General features: G+C 51.7%; 1 protein-coding gene across 2 annotated transcripts in view; it reads left to right on the top strand.

The window, feature by feature from the left end:
• The first annotated feature begins 266 nt into the window (after positions 1-266).
• LOC147238479 (pyruvate carboxylase, mitochondrial-like) overlaps positions 267-19,008 on the top strand; it is a 231,539-nt gene continuing 212,797 nt past the window's right edge. The window contains exons 1-6 of one of the 2 annotated variants that reach the window (XM_086197046.1): positions 267-412; positions 10,957-11,093; positions 14,321-14,414; positions 14,738-14,828; positions 18,465-18,630; positions 18,818-18,963. In XM_086197046.1, the coding sequence (XP_086053172.1) occupies positions 10,958-11,093; positions 14,321-14,414; positions 14,738-14,828; positions 18,465-18,630; positions 18,818-18,963 (633 nt within the window). In that variant the 5' untranslated portion in view covers positions 267-412; position 10,957. Of the gene's footprint in view, positions 413-473; positions 695-10,956; positions 11,094-14,320; positions 14,415-14,737; positions 14,829-18,464; positions 18,631-18,817; positions 18,964-19,008 lie in introns of those variants that run through there. The other variant, XM_086197045.1, reaches the window with a different exon arrangement.

The following is a 19,008-nucleotide window of genomic DNA, read 5'->3' on the forward strand; positions in this document are numbered from 1 at the left end:
AATAAAATTAACAATCCTTGCCCTCAAGTGCAGTACAATTACGGTCCATCACCACAAGCGAGACGTGTAGTTTGGCGCTGATGGGCCTCCATAGTTGTAGTGGTCATGGCTTTGGATTGTCACATGACACACATGACACAATAATACAAAGTAATTGGTCTGTTTAACCTCCAGCTCTTTAAACCGGTCCCGCGTGCTCATGTCCTCTCTTGTGATTGGTCGAGGGTAGAGGGGGCGTGGTTGGTTACGTCACGTCACAGCGAGGGATGAGAGTTTATGAGAGGGAGATTAAGGAGGCAGGCGCAGAATCGGACAGCTACATCCGCCGAGCCGAGCCGAGCCGGACGCCACCAGCTGCTAGCTAACTTAGCTCTGGGACAGATAGCAACGAGCTGAGTCTCCGGGCGCCAAGGTGTGCGTGAGTGTGTGTGCGTGACAGCGCGTGTGTGGACGGCTCCTCGAGCGTCCTGAAGTCACTCCTCCGTGTGCGTGCGTGCGCGCGCCTGTATAAACCCACATATCTCTTCCCGGCTCACGGGTGTGTGTCTGTTTGTGATTGAGAGGGAGGGAGGGAGGGAGTGAGTGAGTGTGTTTGAGATTAGCAAGCACACACAAACACACTGTGACAGTCGGCTGTCTACTCTCGGTGTCCGGTTACTGACAGCGGAACCAGCTCACCCGGACCGCACGACATGTGAGTACAGATGGGCGGCGTGCGTGTGCGTGAGAGGTCAGAGGAACCCGCTCCGGCTCCGCGGAGTGTCCGAGTGGCTGTCAGTGTGGTCGTGTAACGTTCCGGTATCGTGACGCGGCCGTCGGGGACTGTCATCGCTGCTCAGCTCCTGCCGGGACCGGGACCGTCACCCAGGCACTCCGCGAAGTCCATGTTAGCTTTGCTGCTACACCGACAATCGCGACGGCAGCGCGTGGTCACACACCTGAGGGCGAGTTTTCAGTTCCATTCGGACGCGAGATGGTAGTGTGGTGCCACATGCAGCAGCAGTTACGTCACGGTTCTGCCACGGTCGGACTGAAGTATCTGAAAACATTTGCTGTGTTCGATAAGTCTGCGGTGCGGACTACATTTCCCATGCTGTCTGTGTGGCGGAACTCTTGTTTTCATGTTGAAACTTGTAGATTGCACAAGCCTTGTTTTCCTGTGAGCTGCTCATCAAAGTGGTGTGTGTGTGTGTGTGTGTGTGTGTGTGTGTGTGTGTGTGATGGCCCACTTTCCTCTCTGATTTGGACCCTTACAAAAATCAGGTCTCTTCACCTTTGAACCCGGTTCGTGTGTACCGATTGTGTCACTGGCACGTCTGTTTGTCTCTGTAACAACCTTTGACCCTTTGACCCATCTCAAACAGACACACGCGCAGAGCCGCGTCACATCGAGGTCCTCGCAGTCGCTCTGATGTCACTCCCCGATCTTCCAGTGGGGTCAGACTGGACGTGGGTTATTGACAGACGTTGTCATGTGGTCTCCGGAAGTTGTTCATGTTGCTAAGAGCTTTTCATTAAAGTTTCAAAATCAACGTGCTTGTGTTAGTCCCAATGAAATGATGTCTTCAGAGAGCGTCGAGCCGTTCAGTCTGCTGATCCTTAGCTGTAGCGTGCTAGCGTTCCTCCGCCGTACCTCCGCACGACTTGATTTCCCTGTCAGCCTGTAGCTGCTCCATCACGAGCGCTGTGTCTGGCCTGCGATGTCCAGACTCGCTGAGCGTGTTTGTGTCCAGGTTTCTCTGCTGCAACACGTTTTTCTTCTCGGGAGAGGGCTGTAAATAAACAACTAGTGAATCAATGGCTCCATTTGTTTTTCTCTAATAATTCTGCTGATGTCGTGAGGCAGTGTGACAGTGTTTTGCAAGCCGCCATCACTCTCAGCAGCCAACGTCCCGTTCGGATGAGGAAGTCTCGTGATGGAGCGACGCCGCATCCTCATGAGACTTTATTACGGAGAGCAGCTGCTCACCCTCGCGCTGCCAAACATGCGAGGTGCCTGACCAGCATCATGTCTGGGATGAGATGGGAAAACTGGCATCCCCCGGCGGAATCAAACTTGGCGCTCGTTGTGCTGTTACATGAGATTCATGGACAGTTGCTGACTCAGCCGCTGTAAATACGAGCGAATAGTCTTTAAATAGATTCTCCTCTGGAGTGCAGCCTCTGGAGCCGGAAGCCCTCTGGTTTCAGTTTGCAGTCCTAATGATATTGACCAATCGCGTCTGAGCGTCAGCAGAGCCGCCAGTGCCCACGGCGTTGCTGGTGTGTCCAGGGTTGAGCGCCAGTCAGGTGAACATACTCTTGTGGTTGCCTCTGTCCTGCTCCCGGCCTGCAGAGAGGAGAGGGACGACGTCCCCTGAGACGCTTCCTCCCAGCCTGCCGCGCTGCCCAGCCGTCCCTCCCGGCTGGTTGGTTCGGTGCAGCATTCACCTGTTGATCCTTCAGCGTATACAGCAGCCAATGGGGGCTCAGAACCTGAGACTGACGCACAGATGATCAGTTCTTGGAGGTTTTATTAAACTGCTGCAGAGCAGAAAGATGTGAGCTGAAGTCCAGATGAGGAACATGCAGCCTGCTGGCGGCGGCGGCGGGAGGCCACGCTGGAGCTTCCCAGCTGGCCTGATGTTGCGTGAGCAGCTTCTGCCTCAGAATCAGCAGCAGCTACGCGCATGTCTGCCTGGATACCAGCTTCACACAGCACAAACCAACAGTGCGGCTAAAGTTTGACCAAAACAACTCAGTTCACACCTTGCTGGTACTTTATACAGTACATGAATACATGCAGTACTTTTAGAGGGTTGGTGAGTTCCTTACATGTGGTGATATGGTAACCTTTATTCCTCGCAACTCGTCATATTCTACTTGTTTCACGAAGAGAACTGTTGGACATCAGGTGTGTCTGGCGGATTTGAGGAAAGCTGCTATAGGAGGTAGAAAACTGCTTCCTGTGAGGTGTAAAGCTGGCGAAACGCTGTGGGCGTGTCCCAGGATCAGCCATTCGGCCGAGGTTAATGCGTGCGCGTGTATAAACAGAACTTTGCTCCTCTAGAGGTTAATGTATGACCCTCAAATCACCTGACTTCTCTCACACTGCCCTCAGACACTGGTCGGTCTTCCTATACTGACGGGGACCCACAGTTGACCAGCTCTGATGACATCATGCTTGTTGTCATTGATGTCCCGCCTTGTTACACAGCAGTTCTGAGTTATTGATTGTTCAGGGTTGGAAGGCGTTCCCGTCGTTCCTCTCTGAGCAGACACGGTTGTACGAGTGTCAACTCTCACATCCAAACCTGGAGTTGGTGCCGTTAAAGGAACCGACCCGAGCGTTCTGTCTCTTCTGATTCATTCTGCAGTTTCATCCTCACTGCTGCTAACCTGCTGGGGATTTGCTACGTAACTGAGTTTGCTAACCCTGCGCATACTGCAGCGGCGGGGGGCTGCGACGCATTTGACCATCGAGATTCCATTTTGTGGAAATGTTTTTACTGGGCAGATGTGACGAGTGGGAGCTGTTGGGGGGACTGGTGGCCCTCCTGGGTTCAAGACCTGTCCCGGAGGCTCAGGTAAATTCCGGCTGCAGCAGGATAAATGGTCGCACCTGAAACAAGAACAACCTGTCTTCTATTTGACCCGATGAAAGATAAAGGTCACATTCTTCTAAAGAGTTGTACCAACCAACGGTGTCAAGAACGTGAGGACTGCTGCAAATAAGTTTCTCCTAGCAGAACATCCGGTTCCCTGGTCTCCAAGTCACTGACCTGGAATCAGTTGTGTGGTTACCAGCAGCTGAAGATGTTTTTGTGTTTTGTTCTACCACATCAGATCCATCAAGGAGGACTTGGGCTGCCAAATTATTAGAGTATTCTTTCTGCTCTAAAAAGAATATTTGATACTTTTAAGCGTTGTGTAATTTAAAATCTGCAGACCTTTATTTCTCTTTCTGTCCACAAGAACATGCAGTAAACCAGTACAACACTCAGACAGACCAGTACAACTGGCAATGGTGTAAAACACAGGTGGACATGTCGTGGAATTGTGTTTGAATATAAAAAGAATATGGGATATTCTTCAACAGCCCCAGTAAACACCACCTGGTGGATGTTGGAGGTTCAGGTCTACATCAGATCCACCAGTAAACACCAGACTGGTGGATGGTGGAAGTTCAGTTCTGCATCAGATCCACCAGTAAACACCAGACCGGTGGATGGTGGAGGTTCAGTTCTACATCAGATCCACCAGTAAACACCAGACTGGTGGATGTTTTAAGTTCAGTTCTACATCAGATCCACCAGTAAACACCAGACTGGTGGATGGTGGAGGTTCAGTTCTACACCAGATCCACCAGTAAACACCAGACCGGTGGATGTTTGAGGTTCAGTTCTACATCAGATCCACCAGTAAATACCAGACTGGTGGATGGTGGAGGTTCAGTTCTACACCAGATCCACTAGTAAACACCAGACCGGTGGATGTTTGAGTTTCAGTTCTACATCAGATCCACCAGTAAATACCAGACTGGTGGATGGTGGAGGTTCAGTTCTACATCAGATCCACCAGTAAACACCAGACCGGTGGATGGTGGAGGTTCAGTTCTACATCAGATCCACCAGTAAACACCAGACTGGTGGATGGTGGAGGTTCAGTTCTACATCAGATCCACCAGTAAACACCAGACCGGTGGATGGTGGAGGTTCAGTTCTACATCAGATCCACCAGTAAACACCAGACTGGTGGATGTTGGAGTGGTGGAGTCTTAAAAGCCTGGGTTGCTAACAAGACTCTAGAGGAGCCTACAGAGGTCATTAAAGGTCATCAGGGGAAACACAAGAAGCCTGAATCTTAGTGGTGGTGACCTTGAAGTCATGTGACCCTGTTGTAGCTCCTTCATTGGCTAACGTTAGCTTAGCACTGCTAACCATAGCATCCAGGCTTCCAGCATCATCAGAGGGTTCATTAGTGAAGATGATCTTGATGAACTGAACCTGGAAGATCATCAACTTTTGTTCACCAGAGCTGATTTACTGATTCCATCCTCCTAACCGTCTTCTGCCTGAAGGAACAGGTGCCTCCGTCTTGCAGGACTCAATCCTGCCAACTTCTGTTCATCAGGATGTCAGTGAGTCGCACTGAAGAATCCCAGCACTGTAAACCAATCAGCATCCCATCACTGTGTCAGGTGGATGCCAGCCAGCATGATCACCACTATCTCCAATTAATGATATTTTCCCCCACACATCTTTTCACCGAGCTCACAGGGTCAACGTACTTAAGGTGACCCTCGATTCCGCTGAGGCTAACTTTCTGCAAAAGTCCTTTATGCATGCTTGTAGCACCTTTTTGAGGTGATTCAAATGTAAAACTGTCTTCCTATCTGAGGTTCTTCCTCTCGGTTTTAACCCCTTACACTCTTTTGGTGTGCCTGCTGACAAGGACAAGGCCTGTCATGGTGATGCGTTTGGTTGGACGATACTTTTTGCAATAAACAATATTGTCATTTTAGGAGCATTTTCTTCAGCGTTCAGTTAGGGGTCCATCAAGGATTGCACTTCGTTTGTGTGTGTGTGGGGTGGGGGGGGGGGGGCGGTCGCACATTCCATTGGGGGTTGCATGGTCCATCATGGGGGTTGTGCATTCCTTTGTGGATCCATCGGGGGTCCCATGGCCATCAAACATTCCATCAGGGGTCCATCACTGGTCTCTGTTCCATCATGCAGTCCAATGAGGGTTGCATGTTCCATTCTGCATTTCAGCAGAGGTCTAGTGATACACCAGGGATAACATGTTGGATTGTGGGCCGATCGTGGGACTGTGCCTTCCATCCATCCATTTTCTCCCTCTTATCCTGTTAAGGGTGGTGGGGTGGGGGTGGAGCCTATTCCAGCAGCTGATAAGTTTAGCAGCTGGTGCATAGGTCGGCAGCTGGTGCGTAGGTCGGCAGCTGGTGCGTAGGTCGGCAGCTGATAGGTTTAGCAGCTGGTGCGTAGGTCGGCAGCTGATAGGTTTAGCAGCTGGTGCGTAGGTCGGCAGCTGATAGGTTTAGCAGCTGGTGCGTAGGTCGGCAGCTGGATTACTATGGGAAGGTTAAGTACCATAAATATAGTTTAGCACCAGTACTGAGGTGCCAGTTCCTTTGTGGTTCTCTTGAGCTTGACTGAAAAACCCAAGTTCCAAATTGGTCACTGAGTCAGTGGTATTGAAACACTGCCCGCAGCCCTGCTAGGTCGGCAGCTGGTGCGTAGGTCAGCAGCTGGTGCGTAGGTTGGCAGCTGGTGATAAAGTCGGCAGCTGGTGATAAAGTCAGCAGCTGGTGCGTAGGTCAGCAGCTGGTGCGTAGGTCAGCAGCTGGTGCGTAGGTCGTCAGCTGGTGCGTAGGTCGGCAGCTGGTGCGTAGGTCGGCAGCTGGTGCGTAGGTTGGCAGCTGGTGATAAAGTCGGCAGCTGGTGATAAAGTCGGCAGCTGGTGCGTAGGTCGGCAGCTGGTGATAAAGTCGGCAGCTGGTGATAAAGTCGGCAGCTGGTGCGTAGGTCGGCAGCTGGTGATAAAGTCGGCAGCTGGTGATAAAGTCGGCAGCTGGTGATAAAGTCAGCAGCTGGTGCGTAGGTCGGCAGCTGGTGATAAGGTCGGCAGCTGGTGATAAGGTCGGCAGCTGGTGATAAAGTCAGCAGCTGGTGCGTAGGTCGGCAGCTGGTGCGTAGGGTCAGCAGCTGGTGCGTAGGTCGGCAGCTGGTGCGTAGGTCTGCAGCTGGTGCGTAGGTCGGCAGCTGGTGCGTAGGTCGGCAGCTGGTGATAAAGTCAGCAGCTGGTGCGTAGGTCGGCAGCTGGTGCGTAGGGTCAGCAGCTGGTGCGTAGGTCGGCAGCTGGTGCGTAGGTCGGCAGCTGGTGATAAAGTCGGCAGCTGGTGCGTAGGTCGGCAGCTGGTGATAAAGTCGGCAGCTGGTGCGTAGGTCGGCAGCTGGTGATAAAGTCGGCAGCTGGTGATAAAGTCGGCAGCTGGTGCGTAGGTCGGCAGCTGGTGCGTAGGTCGGCAGCTGGTGCGTAGGTCGGCAGCTGGTGCGTAGGTCGGCAGCTGGTGATAAAGTCAGCAGCTGGTGCGTAGGTCGGCAGCTGGTGCGTAGGGTCAGCAGCTGGTGCGTAGGTCGGCAGCTGGTGATAAAGTCGGCAGCTGGTGCGTAGGTCGGCAGCTGGTGCGTAGGTCGGCAGCTGGTGCGTAGGTCGGCAGCTGGTGCGTAGGTCGGCAGCTGGTGCGTAGGTCGGCAGCTGGTGATAAAGTCGGCAGCTGGTGATAAAGTCAGCAGCTGGTGCGTAGGTTGGCAGCTGGTGCGTAGGTCGGCCAGGACTGGATTATTATGGGAAGTTTAAGTACCATAAATGTAGAGTGTAGCACCAGTACTGAGGTGCCAGTTCCCCTCGTGGTTCAATTATGAGCTTGACTGAAAAACCCAAGTTCCAAACTGGTCACTGAGTCAGTGGTTATTGTCACACTGCCCGCAGCCCTGCTAGGTCAGCACCTGGTGCGTAGGTTGGCAGCTGGTGATAAAGTCAGCAGCTGGTGTGTAGGTCAGCAGCTGGTGATAAAGTCGGCAGCTGGTGCGTAGGTCGGCAGCTGGTGCGTAGGTTGGCAGCTGGTGCGTAGGTTGGCAGCTGGTGATAAAGTCGGCAGCTGGTACGTACGTCGGCAGCTGGTACGTAGGTTGGCAGCTGGTGTGTAGGTTGGCAGCTGGTGCGTAGGTTGGCAGCTGGTGATAAAGTCGGCAGCTGGTACGTACGTCGGCAGCTGGTGCGTAGGTCGGCAGCTGGTGATAAAGTTAGCAGCTGGTATGTAGGTCGGCAGCTGGTGAAAAAGTTAGCAGCTGGTGCGTCGGTCGGCAGCTGTTGATAAAGTTAGCAGCTGGTATGTAGGTCGGCAGCTGGTGATAAAGTTAGCAGCTGGAATGTAGGTCGGCAGCTGGTGCGTCGGGCGGCAGCTGGTGCGTCGGGCGGCAGCTGGTGCGTCGGGCGGCAGCTGGTGCGTCGGGCGGCAGCTTTTAAGGTCAGCTTCTTGTAAGTAGGTTAGCAGCTGGATTATTATGGGAAGGTTAAGTATCATAAATGTACCGCACCAGTACTGAGGTGCCAGTATCACTCATGGTTCAATTAGGAGCTCGACTTACAAACCCAAGTTCCAAATCTGTCACTGAGTCAGTGGTATTGTCACATTGCCCATTGCGCCGCCGTTGCTGCTCGTCTTGAGGGGGTGGAGCCTACTGGCTCCTTATCCATCTGGATTCCATTGGTGAGAGGTGGCAAAGTTGGAGACATGACAGACAATAATCCTTCCTACATTTCAGGGATGATAATTGGCCTCCAGTTTATTTTGAGGGGTCCCTGGCAGGGAGGGGGCTGGTATAATGTGGCGGGGGCTCTGGCTGAGACCCCATCCTCAGGTTAATCCGTCCTCTGATGGCTTCACAGGTTCTGCTCCTTCACTTCCTGAACTACTTTCAGCTTCTGATCCCTTTTCTCCCGTGAGAGCGGCGTTTGCTGTTGTGACTTCTGGTTGTAATTGCGGAGATCAAAGGACCCGTTGGATAAGTGGCCTCAGTTGCACATGTGGCCAATATTTCGCTGGCTACTGCCAGGCCTTGGTTGGCAGCGCTGGTGGTGGTGGTGGGGTGACGCTGCCCACCTCTCTGGTACTTCTGCCCCAGGAAGCTGTGTTGTTGTGTCTTCAGGTCATGTGAAACTATCTGATGTTGTTCCTTTTGTGTGAGTACAGCCCTGTTGTGGTTCAGCCTGCAGTCTCAGGGCCAGGTTCTAATCAGATTCTCCTGAATGTCTGAGACAATGATACAAAACTACCTGTCTGTCAAGCACTTCTTCAGCGTGTTGGATTCATGTCCTCTTCTGTGTGTGCGCGCCTCTTCGCTGTACACCCGGTCCTTCCCGCATCCAGACCGTCCCCTCCTTCCCTGAAAGCTCATAGCGACAGACCTGACGTGGGTCGCCGCCGTCACTGCTCACTGTCAGAGCGCCTGCCGCTGTGGAGATGTCTTTCCCTCCTTCACCCAGGGCATGCTGGGATGTACAAGGTTAAAGAGGAGAGCTGTACTACACAGCTGTTGTCCACCATGATGGACTTTGGATTGGCTGCACCAGGAATGCAATGGCAGCGCTGGCCAAGTATTTGAGAAATGGTTGTCAAAGATAATTGTTATTTATTTACTTAAGTCAGAAATGTTTTATTTCTGACTTGTACTCCACACTTCCTTTTTGGATATTTAATGAGAGAGTACTGGAAATTATATATATCTTTGAATTGAGAAATTCCCCTAAAAAATAATAATTATTGTGCTTTTGACCTGAAAGCCAAGCAAGGAGTTGCCATCTATTAATCCCTCATTACGGGACTCATCTACAGCCTGTCGCCCTGATGCGTGGAGTGTTTGAAGGCCAGTTTCTACTCCCATGCAGGATATGAACTGATGTTTGTGTGTGTCAGACAAACGAACGTTTAATCTGAACATGGCAAATGTGTTTGCTCATTGTAAATCACTGTAGCTAACTGAGGGGCTCGTTGATGCCCTCTGACTGCACTGCTGCGGTCTGGCCACAGTGTGGCAGCAAAGGACTATGGAAATTTGTCATAGGCTCTAAAGAAGTAGCTTCCACCTCTACGAACTCCTGTGTGTGTGTGTGTGTGTGTGTGTGTGTGTGTGTGTGTGTGTCTTATGTCTGTGTGTGTGTCTATGTCTGTGTGTGTGTGTGTGTCTCTGTGTGTGAGAGAGAACTGAGACACTTGGCTGTGGTAGTGGAAGCACTAGTCAGTCCTAATATCGTGGCACTCGTGAGGTTGTGGGCAGGTTTGTGTGTGTGTTTGGTTTCAGGGTAATTGATGGGGATTAGCGGGGATAAATGCTGTGACCAGACTATCGTAGTCTCGGATGTAATTAATGGCTTATTTCTGTGTGTGTGTGTGTGTGGGGGGGGGGGGGGGGTTTGAATGTGTGTTGATCTACCAAAATCTCATATCATGGTGATGGAAAATATCCTGATGGAGCACATTTTGAATTTTATGAAACTTGAAAAAAAATTTTTTTATTTCTTTTGATAATAACTTGAAAATTTTCAAACAAATGTGTTATAAACGCTAAAGTAAAAAATTAAATTTCCGGCACCGCTTGGAAGAAGGTGAAGGCCTGTCTCGTGTAAAGACGGAGACGCGTAGATCAACCTGTGTGTGTGTGTGTGTGTGTGTGTGTGTGTGTTGCCTTGCTGGAGTGCAGGCTCCTGCCAGGTGAGGCCACAAACAGATGCTGAAGTGACAGTGAATTGAAGACGTTGTGTTGTTGGCTCTTGTCCTGCCTGACTGTGATAATCGGGTGCAGTCTGTCTGCTTCAGTCTCCGTTTGTGGTGCAGGAAAAAGCTCGTTAGAGCTTTAATTGTAGTGAGCAGCAGAAACTTCAATCAGACACAAACGCTGCTGATTGGCTGTGTGTGTGTGTTTTGTAATTTCCTGCAGTGACCCTGCCGGCAGCTTGAGGTCGGCTGTGGCTCCTCCTCCTTGTTGAAGGGTCACCAGAATGACCCTCAGACTGCAGCCAGGACCCCCTGACTATCTGAGACCAGCTCAAGCTCCCTCTGAAAATGCCGTTGAAACCTCAGGCAACAGTTTAACGGGGTGTGGCGCTTTAGTAGATTTAATCTCTTTAAACAGCTCAAGTTCAGTCGTTTCACTGTAATCGTTCTCGCTCTAATCGTTCCCTCAAAGCATTAACAGCAGAGGAGCAGAACCAGCAGGTTCCTCCAAAGACTAAACCATAAGGAAGCAAAGGGGAGGAGATGAAGGGAAGCACGAGCCACTTCCTGTTTGCGTAGGTTTCGTTTGTCAGGTCGTTGCCCGTGGAGTCTGATTGGCTGGCTGCGTGGAGACTCTTTGGTGTGTCTGCTAATTCATCGTTCTCTGTCTCCTTCAGGATGTTGAGGTACGCTGGGGCTCGCGGCGGCCTCGGCCTGCTGGCTATCAGGAGGGCGTGTCTGTTCTCCCGCTCCGCCCACTCTGCCCCACAGAGCGAATATCGGCCCATCAAGAAAGTCATGGTGGCTAACAGAGGTACGACCCCCTATTTCCTTCTCATCCACCACAGAAGAAGAGCAGCGGCTCAGACCAGTTCACCTGAAATACTCTGGTGATGGTGGCCTTCTTTGCTGCACGCGTCCTGCTCCCTCATGCATGGCTGTCTTCATGTGCTGTCGAGGGTCCACTGAGTGGGCTCCCTCCTCACGAGCCTCTGGTTCCCTGCACCTCACAGCTCATTCTCCTTCTCCCCCTCTCTCCCTCCCAACATCCCTCTCTCTCCCTCTCCCCCTCTCTCCCCTCTCTCCCTCCCAACATCCCTCTCTCTCTCCCTCTCTCCCCTCCCTCCCTCCCAACATCCCTCTCTCCCTCTCCCCCTCCCTCCATCCCTCTCTCTCTCCCAACATCCCTCTCTCTCCCCTCCCTCCATCCCTCTCTCTCTCCCCCTCTCCCTCTCTCCCCTCCCTCCATCCCTCTCTCTCCCTCTCCCCCTCTCTCCCCTCCCTCCATCCCTCTCTCTCTCCCAACATCCCTCTCTCTTTCTCTCTCCCCTCCCTCCATCCCTCTCTCTCCCTCCATCCCTCTCTTTCTCTCTCCCCTCCCAACATCCCTCTCTCTCTCCCCCTCTCCCCCTCCCTCCCAACATCCCTCTCTCTCTCTCCCCCTCCCTCCCAACATCCCTCTCTCTCTCTCCCCCTCTCCCCCTCCCTCCCAACATCCCTCTCTCTCTCTCCCTCTCCCTCTCCCCCTCTCTCCCAACATCCCTCTCTCTCCCTCCCTCCCTCCCTCCCTCCCTCCCTCCCTCCCTCCCAACATCCCCCTCTCTCCCTCCCTCCCTTCCTCCCTCCCTCCCTTCCTCCCTCCCTCCCTCTCTCTCCCTCCCAACATCCCTCTCTCTCCCTCTCCCCTCTCTCCCCTCCCTCCATCCCTCTCTCTCTCCCTCTCTCATACACACACTCACTCCTCTCTTCTCCTGTCCTGTCCTCTCTCCTCCTGTGCTCTCCTCTCTTCTCCTGTCCTCTCCTCTCTCCTCCTGTCCTCTCCTCTCTTCTCCTGTCCTGTCCTCTCTCCTCCTGTGCTCTCCTCTCTTCTCCTGTGCTCTCCTCTCTTCTCCTGTCCTCTCCTCTCTTCTCCTGTCCTCTCCTCTCTTCTCCTGTCCTCTCCTCTCTCCTCCTGTCCTCTCCTCTCTCCTCCTGTCCTCTCCTCTCTTCTCCTACTCCTGCTGATATTTTATGCGTGTGATTTCTCATCTTCAGTCTGGTTTACTTGCTTGTTCATGTCTTCTCGCTCCATTGTCTTTAATTTCTCTTCTCTCCTTTCCTAATTCTCCTCGTGTCCTGCACCTCCTCCAGAACTCTCCATCTCTTTCTCTCTCCCCTCCCTCCATCCCTCTCTCTTTCTCTCTCCCCTCCCTCCATCCCTCTCTCTCTCCCCCTCTCTCCCTCCCTCCCTCCATCCCTCCCTCTCTCCCTCTCCCCCCTCCCTCCATCCCTCTCTCTCCCTCCATCCCTCTCTTTCTCTCTCCCCTCCCAACATCCCTCTCTCTCCCTCTCCCCCTCTCTCCCCTCTCTCCCTCCCAACATCCCTCTCTCTCTCTCCCTCTCTCCCTCCCTCCCTCCCAACATCCCTCTCTCCCTCTCCCCCTCCCTCCATCCCTCTCTCTCTCCCAACATCCCTCTCTCTCCCCTCCCTCCATCCCTCTCTCTCTCCCCCTCTCCCTCTCTCCCCTCCCTCCATCCCTCTCTCTCCCTCTCCCCCTCTCTCCCCTCCCTCCATCCCTCTCTCTCTCCCAACATCCCTCTCTCTTTCTCTCTCCCCTCCCTCCATCCCTCTCTCTCCCTCCATCCCTCTCTCTCCCTCCATCCCTCTCTCTTTCTCTCTCCCCTCCCTCCATCCCTCTCTCTCTCCCCCTCTCTCCCTCCTTCCCTCCATCCCTCCCTCTCTCCCTCTCCCCCCTCCCTCCATCCCTCTCTCTCCCTCCATCCCTCTCTTTCTCTCTCCCCTCCCAACATCCCTCTCTCTCTCCCCCTCTCCCCTCCCTCCCAACATCCCTCTCTCTCTCTCCCCCTCTCCCCCTCCCTCCCAACATCCCTCTCTCTCTCTCCCCCTCTCCCCCTCCCTCCCAACATCCCTCTCTCTCTCTCTCCCTCTCCCTCTCCCCCTCTCTCCCAACATCCCTCTCTCTCCCTCCCTCCCTCCCTCCCAACATCCCCCTCTCTCCCTCCCTCCCTTCCTCCCTCCCTCCCTCTCTCTCCCTCCCTCCCTCCCTCCCTCCCTCCCTCCCAACATCCCTCTCTCTCCCTCTCCCCTCTCTCCCCTCCCTCGATCCCTCTCTCTCTCCCTCTCCCCTCTCTCCCCTCCCTCCATCCCTCTCTCTCTCCCTCTCTCATACACACACTCACTCCTCTCTCCTCCTGTCCTCTCCTCTCTTCTCCTGTCCTGTCCTCTCTCCTCCTGTGCTCTCCTCTCTTCTCCTGTCCTGTCCTCTCTCCTCCTGTCCTCTCCTCTCTTCTCCTGTCCTGTCCTCTCTCCTCCTGTGCTCTCCTCTCTTCTCCTGTCCTCTCCTCTCTCCTCCTGTGCTCTCCTCTCTTCTCCTGTCCTCTCCTCTCTCCTCCTGTCCTCTCCTCTCTCCTCCTGTCCTCTCCTCTCTTCTCCTACTCCTGCTGATATTTTATGCGTGTGATTTCTCATCTTCAGTCTGGTTTACTTGCTTGTTCATGTCTTCTCGCTCCATTGTCTTTAATTTCTCTTCTCTCCTTTCCTAATTCTCCTCGTGTCCTGCACCTCCTCCAGAACTCTCCATCTCCTGCACGTTTTCCTCAGAATGCTCATCAAACGTTGGAACGTTCCCCTCTCCTTCAAGCAACACCACATCCCGCTAGTTTAGAGTGACTACATTTTTCTCCTCCCTAAAGAATTTTTGCAGCTTGGAAAACAAGTATTTGGCTCTTGTGACAACGAGATGAAAGACAGGCGGTGGTTTGCTTGTCTTCACACTCTAAAAACGGCTGGTATTTTTGCAGTGTGAAGTAAAGCAGATGGATTTGTCTTGTTCTCTCATCTTGTGTCTGCCATCAAAGAAGTCAGCCTTTGTTTTGTGCTCTCGGTGGAGGCATTAGTGGCAGAGTAGCGCCTCGCCTCAGGATGCTGATAAAACCCTGCCATGTGCCCGTCTGTGAATTACATGATCGACTCTCGGAGAACTTGCGCGTCTATGAGGTTTAAATAATGAGCAACATGGCTGACAGTCGGCTGTCTTCTAGGTGAGATCGCCATCCGTGTGTTCCGAGCATGCACTGAGCTGGGGATTCGCACCGTGGCGGTCTACTCGGAGCAGGACACCGGACAGATGCACAGGTACGACATCTGGCACTACATCTTCTCTTCAGTGGGATGAATCCAGCCCACTGCAGGATATCGACTATGTGAAGGTTGTTTAGGGCTAACGGCAATTAGAGGAGCCGTTTCTCCACCAGTGCTTCAGGCCAGTCGTTTGTTTGGCTGCTGCTCCTAAGTGGAGACGTCAGTATAAATGTATTGACAGTACAAACATGGAGCTCATTCACTCGGAATACTTGATGTCTCTGTACGCTCTCCAGTCGCTGGTTGTGTTCCTGCTCTCGCTCATTGATGTCCTGCTCGTATTTCTGTCTCGGTACTGCAAGTCTTTGTCTTCACAGGCAAAAAGCTGACGAGGCCTACCTCATCGGGAAAGGTCTCCCACCTGTTGCGGCGTACCTGGACATTCCTGACATCATCAAAGTAGCCAAGGTAACACGCCACCACCTCAGGACGCCACAAATGCGTGCTCATACGGACGGCAGATCGATCTGACTCCTCTGTAGGACCTTCGTCACACAGATCTGTGGTTCCGGATGGCGATGATGAGTCCACACATGCACCGACACAGAGGATCCCCTCCTGTTACCTGGGCTGTAGTTTAATGACATTGTTTCAGTGACAAATCATCCAGTTGATTCATGAAAGTGTGGACTGTAAGGAATAAACATGATATTTGTGTCATACCATAAAACATGAGATCCTTCAGACCAATAATATACCCCAAAAACGGTTGCAACCCTTGTGGGAAGTGTAGTATCCAGTGGTACACTGTAGTACCCAGTTGTACCTTGTAAAGTGTATTTGGAGTTGGTCTGTGAGGGGGCTAAACTTCACTTCTCAATCTCATAGAAAAGTTCCAGAAGTCCTTCGGTTGACTGTTTACATTCATGAGTTTATCTTGCAGTGTGTTGCCCACATTGATGCAACAATGATGAGAGAATACTTTTACTCCACACTCAAAGTACTTCAAGTGACGAACTCAAGACTGCAGCAACTGTGGTGACTTCAGTCAGCATCTGAGAAGCAGCCGAACACTTTGTGGATGGACGTGGTTCATTCTTGTCCATTAAAACAAATATTAGCTTAGCTTATTAGCTACTGTATTAGCTTAGCATGAACATCAGAACTAGTCAATGAGGAGGCTAGCTCTCGTCCCAGTGAGTAACCAGCATTATAAAAGGTAATGAACATGAACTATTTTAGATATTTTTGGCTGTAGGAAGAGTTCCGACCGGTGTTCTTGCAGTTATCTCTCTGTTCCGTGACATTTTTAATGTGCTGGAGTGAGGAGCTATGGCCTGCAGTGGTCCTGCCACGGAGAGTCTGGTGGCTCATAAACCTCAGGGACATGTAATATGGAGGAGGAGGCGTCAGGACGGACTCATCGGGCTCCTCCTTTGTCTCCCCGGTCCTCTTACTTCAGTTCTCTTCTTTCTCTACTCCTCCTTTCCTATTCTTGTTGTGGTTTCCTCTCCTCTTTCCCAGTGTTTTTCTTCCTGTCCTTTTCCCTCCCCTGCCAGTTGTTCATTATCGTTTTTCCAATCAATCTCTGGCACCCTATCATTTCCATCGAGGGCATGCGGTCTTGCTGCCAAGGTGGGGAGCCTTAGCTGTCCAACTCATTTCTCTAAATCTGTCCCCCTATCTGGGAGACCAGCCCCTCCCATGCCAGCAAGGCGTGTGTGTGTGTGTGTGTGTGTGTGTGTGTGTGTGTGTTTGTTTCTGGCTACCGGCTACAGTGTGTTTAAAAATGTGTGTGCTTGTGAAATTGCATGAATAAATGATTTTGTGTCTATCTGTGTGTGTGTGTGTCTGTGTGTGTGTGTGAGATACCTGGTCCCTGGTCTATGACGATGGTACGCTTGGTATCCAGGAGCAGATGGCACACACTGATCCAGAGATGGCTCTATCAGTCAGGCCTGTGTGTGTGTGTGTGTGTGTGTGTGTGTGTGTGTGTGTGTGTCTGTGTCCCTCAGATTATGAGTGTGTCGACTCTCACAGCCTCCTATTGAGTAGATGATGATGATGAGGGGGATTGCAGTTGCTTCAAGAGAATTAGAATGGGAGGCTGATGCAGCCTTCCATTCTAATTGACTAGAGGGACTAAGCTGATGAGGTGGATTTCAGGGACTAGATGGACAAGACGGATGTCAGGGAGAAAACTGACGAGGCTGACTTGATGGACAAGATGGACTCAAGGGACCAGAGTGACTAGGTGGACTGAAGGGACTAGATGGACCAGAAAGACTTAGGAGACTGGATGGACTTAAGGGACCAGAGTGACTCTGTGGACTTAAGGGACTAGATGGACCAGAAAGACTTCGGAGACTAGACGGACTTAAGGGAGTAGATAGACTACGTGGATTTAAGGGACTAGAAAGACGATATGGACTTAAGGGATAAGGTGGACTAGACGGACTTTGATTTAAACAGATACGAACCCACTGAGATCAGGATCTCTTTCATCAGCGTGGCCTGGCCCGGAGGTCAGCAGCTCATGCCACAGAGCCGCTTTAGGAGGTGACAGTGTAAATCCACAACAGCGTTCTCAGTTAAACGTGCGGGAGCTGTAACGAAGAATAAAAACAACAATTTAAGATTTTCAAAAAAACACAGGCGCTGTTCAGTGGGCTCAGGCTGGCCGTCCCTCAGGAAGGAACGGAGGCTCCATGTGGAAGAACTTGAGGGGTTTCAGTTCAGGCTGTAGCGTCTTCCATGCTGAGGGGGGCAGCAAAGCTGAAAGCTCTTTTTCCAAATTCAGTTCATACCCGAGGAACAGTTAGAACAAGCATAGTACAAGAACGCAAGGCAGAGCAGCTGCTCGTCGCTATGCCTCGCATGCAGGAGAATGTCTCTGTCACTGATTTCTTCCAGACCCTGAGAGAGAAACGGGTTCTATTCCTGAAAAAGAACCCAAGCTTCTCCTGAAGTTTAGTGACCAGAATATAAACATGGACTTCAAGTAAAAGCTCCCGATCTTGGATAAAAGCCAAGTATTTGTCATTTAAAACCTGATCTTTAGGGTTTCCTTTAGAGGTTACAATATTTGTGATGTTCTCTGGGAGCACCTTTGTATGAGGGAGAACTTGGTTTCATCTGTGTTTAAAACCAATTTAAGATCAAACAAACGAGACTGGATGACATTAAAAACAGCTTGGAAAAAAAAATCAAAAGCCTGAGTGAGTGAGGTTGAACAGCAATAAATAATGGTGTCGTCTGCATAAAATAATTAAAATACAATGAATCGACAAGTTATTACAGCATAGAATGAATATAAAATGAAAATGAATGAAAATAAAATGGGTCCCAGCACTGAACCTTGGGGCACCCCTTTGGTAACCTCCGCACTCACAGGTGTGTAGGGAGCACACTACATCCATCTGGGCTCACACCCGCTTGCCACATGTGACCTCTTCAGTCAGACTTTGACCCCGCCCCTAGTGCCTCTCTGTTGGTCTGAATTCTCTCTTCAAGGTTTCTATCACGATGACGCTACAGTGTCCAGAGACGCTCCTGAGCTGTAATAGGCTGACAAGACACACCTGTCAGGTGGCTCACTGTGTCCTCCAGTGGAACTTGTGGGCTGTGTTTACAACCGCTGATAATGACTGAACTCTACCAGATGCAAGTGCCACGAACACATTCACATGAAGGGAGCAGATAACATGGATTAGAACATACGTGTCCAACCTTAAGATAAGAGGACTTAAACTGCTCTCGAACTCATGAAGAACAGGACAGAAACGTGAACGTAGAGGGATGCTGTCTCCCCGGTAACAGCGTGGTCGAGGCTCTGTGTTGGTCGTCTAGGTGTTGTTGCGTACCTCTGGATGGCAGAGAAGGAGACCAGTGGTGAAAAAATGGAGTTCTGACTCCTGATTAATGGGATCTGTGAAAGCGTCTAGTTTTTCATGTCTTTTGAATTGTATTCAAGTTTCAGTGCACAAACGGGAAATTCAAACTGCTTATTGTTCAGGGGGTGTCTTTTAATGGATGATGAGAATTATGAGCACATATGAGATGTAGAGACGAGTGAATCTCATCATTCATGTTCTCACCCCCCAGGAAAACAATGTTGACGCCATTCATCCCGGCTACGGTTTCCTCTCGGAACGCTCGGACTTTGCTCAGGCCTGTACTGATGCCGGGGTGATGTTTGTTGGCCCGACTCCAGAAACAGTGCGCAAGATGGGAGACAAGGTGGAGGCTCGCTCCCTCGCCATCAGCGCAGGTATGAAGTCACATGTTTACCTTCACCTCCTAAACACGCAGCAGTGACTCTTTGGTTGCTGGATGGCCACTCTACCCCTGAGCTGTGTCGCCCCCTGCTGGGGGAATGTTCACTAGGGGCGGCCAAAGACAGATTCTGATTGTCTCATGTGTCTGTGTTTATATTCCTTTCACACGCACCTGTACAGGTGTGCCGGTGGTCCCAGGAACGGACTCCCCCATCGCTAGCCTCCATGAGGCGCAGGCCTTCGCCCAGACCTATGGCTTCCCCATCATCTTCAAAGCGGCCTACGGTGGTGGCGGTCGGGGCATGAGGGTGGTCCGAGAGTATGAGGTGAGCCGGAGGCGACACGAATCCCGTCCTGGTGCTGATCCGGCT

Source organism: Aulostomus chinensis, chromosome 24, assembly GCF_037954235.1.
Source record: "Aulostomus chinensis isolate RoL2024-O1b breed Wild chromosome 24, RoL_Achi_v1.0, whole genome shotgun sequence".
In the NCBI taxonomy this organism is placed as follows: domain Eukaryota; kingdom Metazoa; phylum Chordata; class Actinopteri; order Syngnathiformes; family Aulostomidae; genus Aulostomus; species Aulostomus chinensis.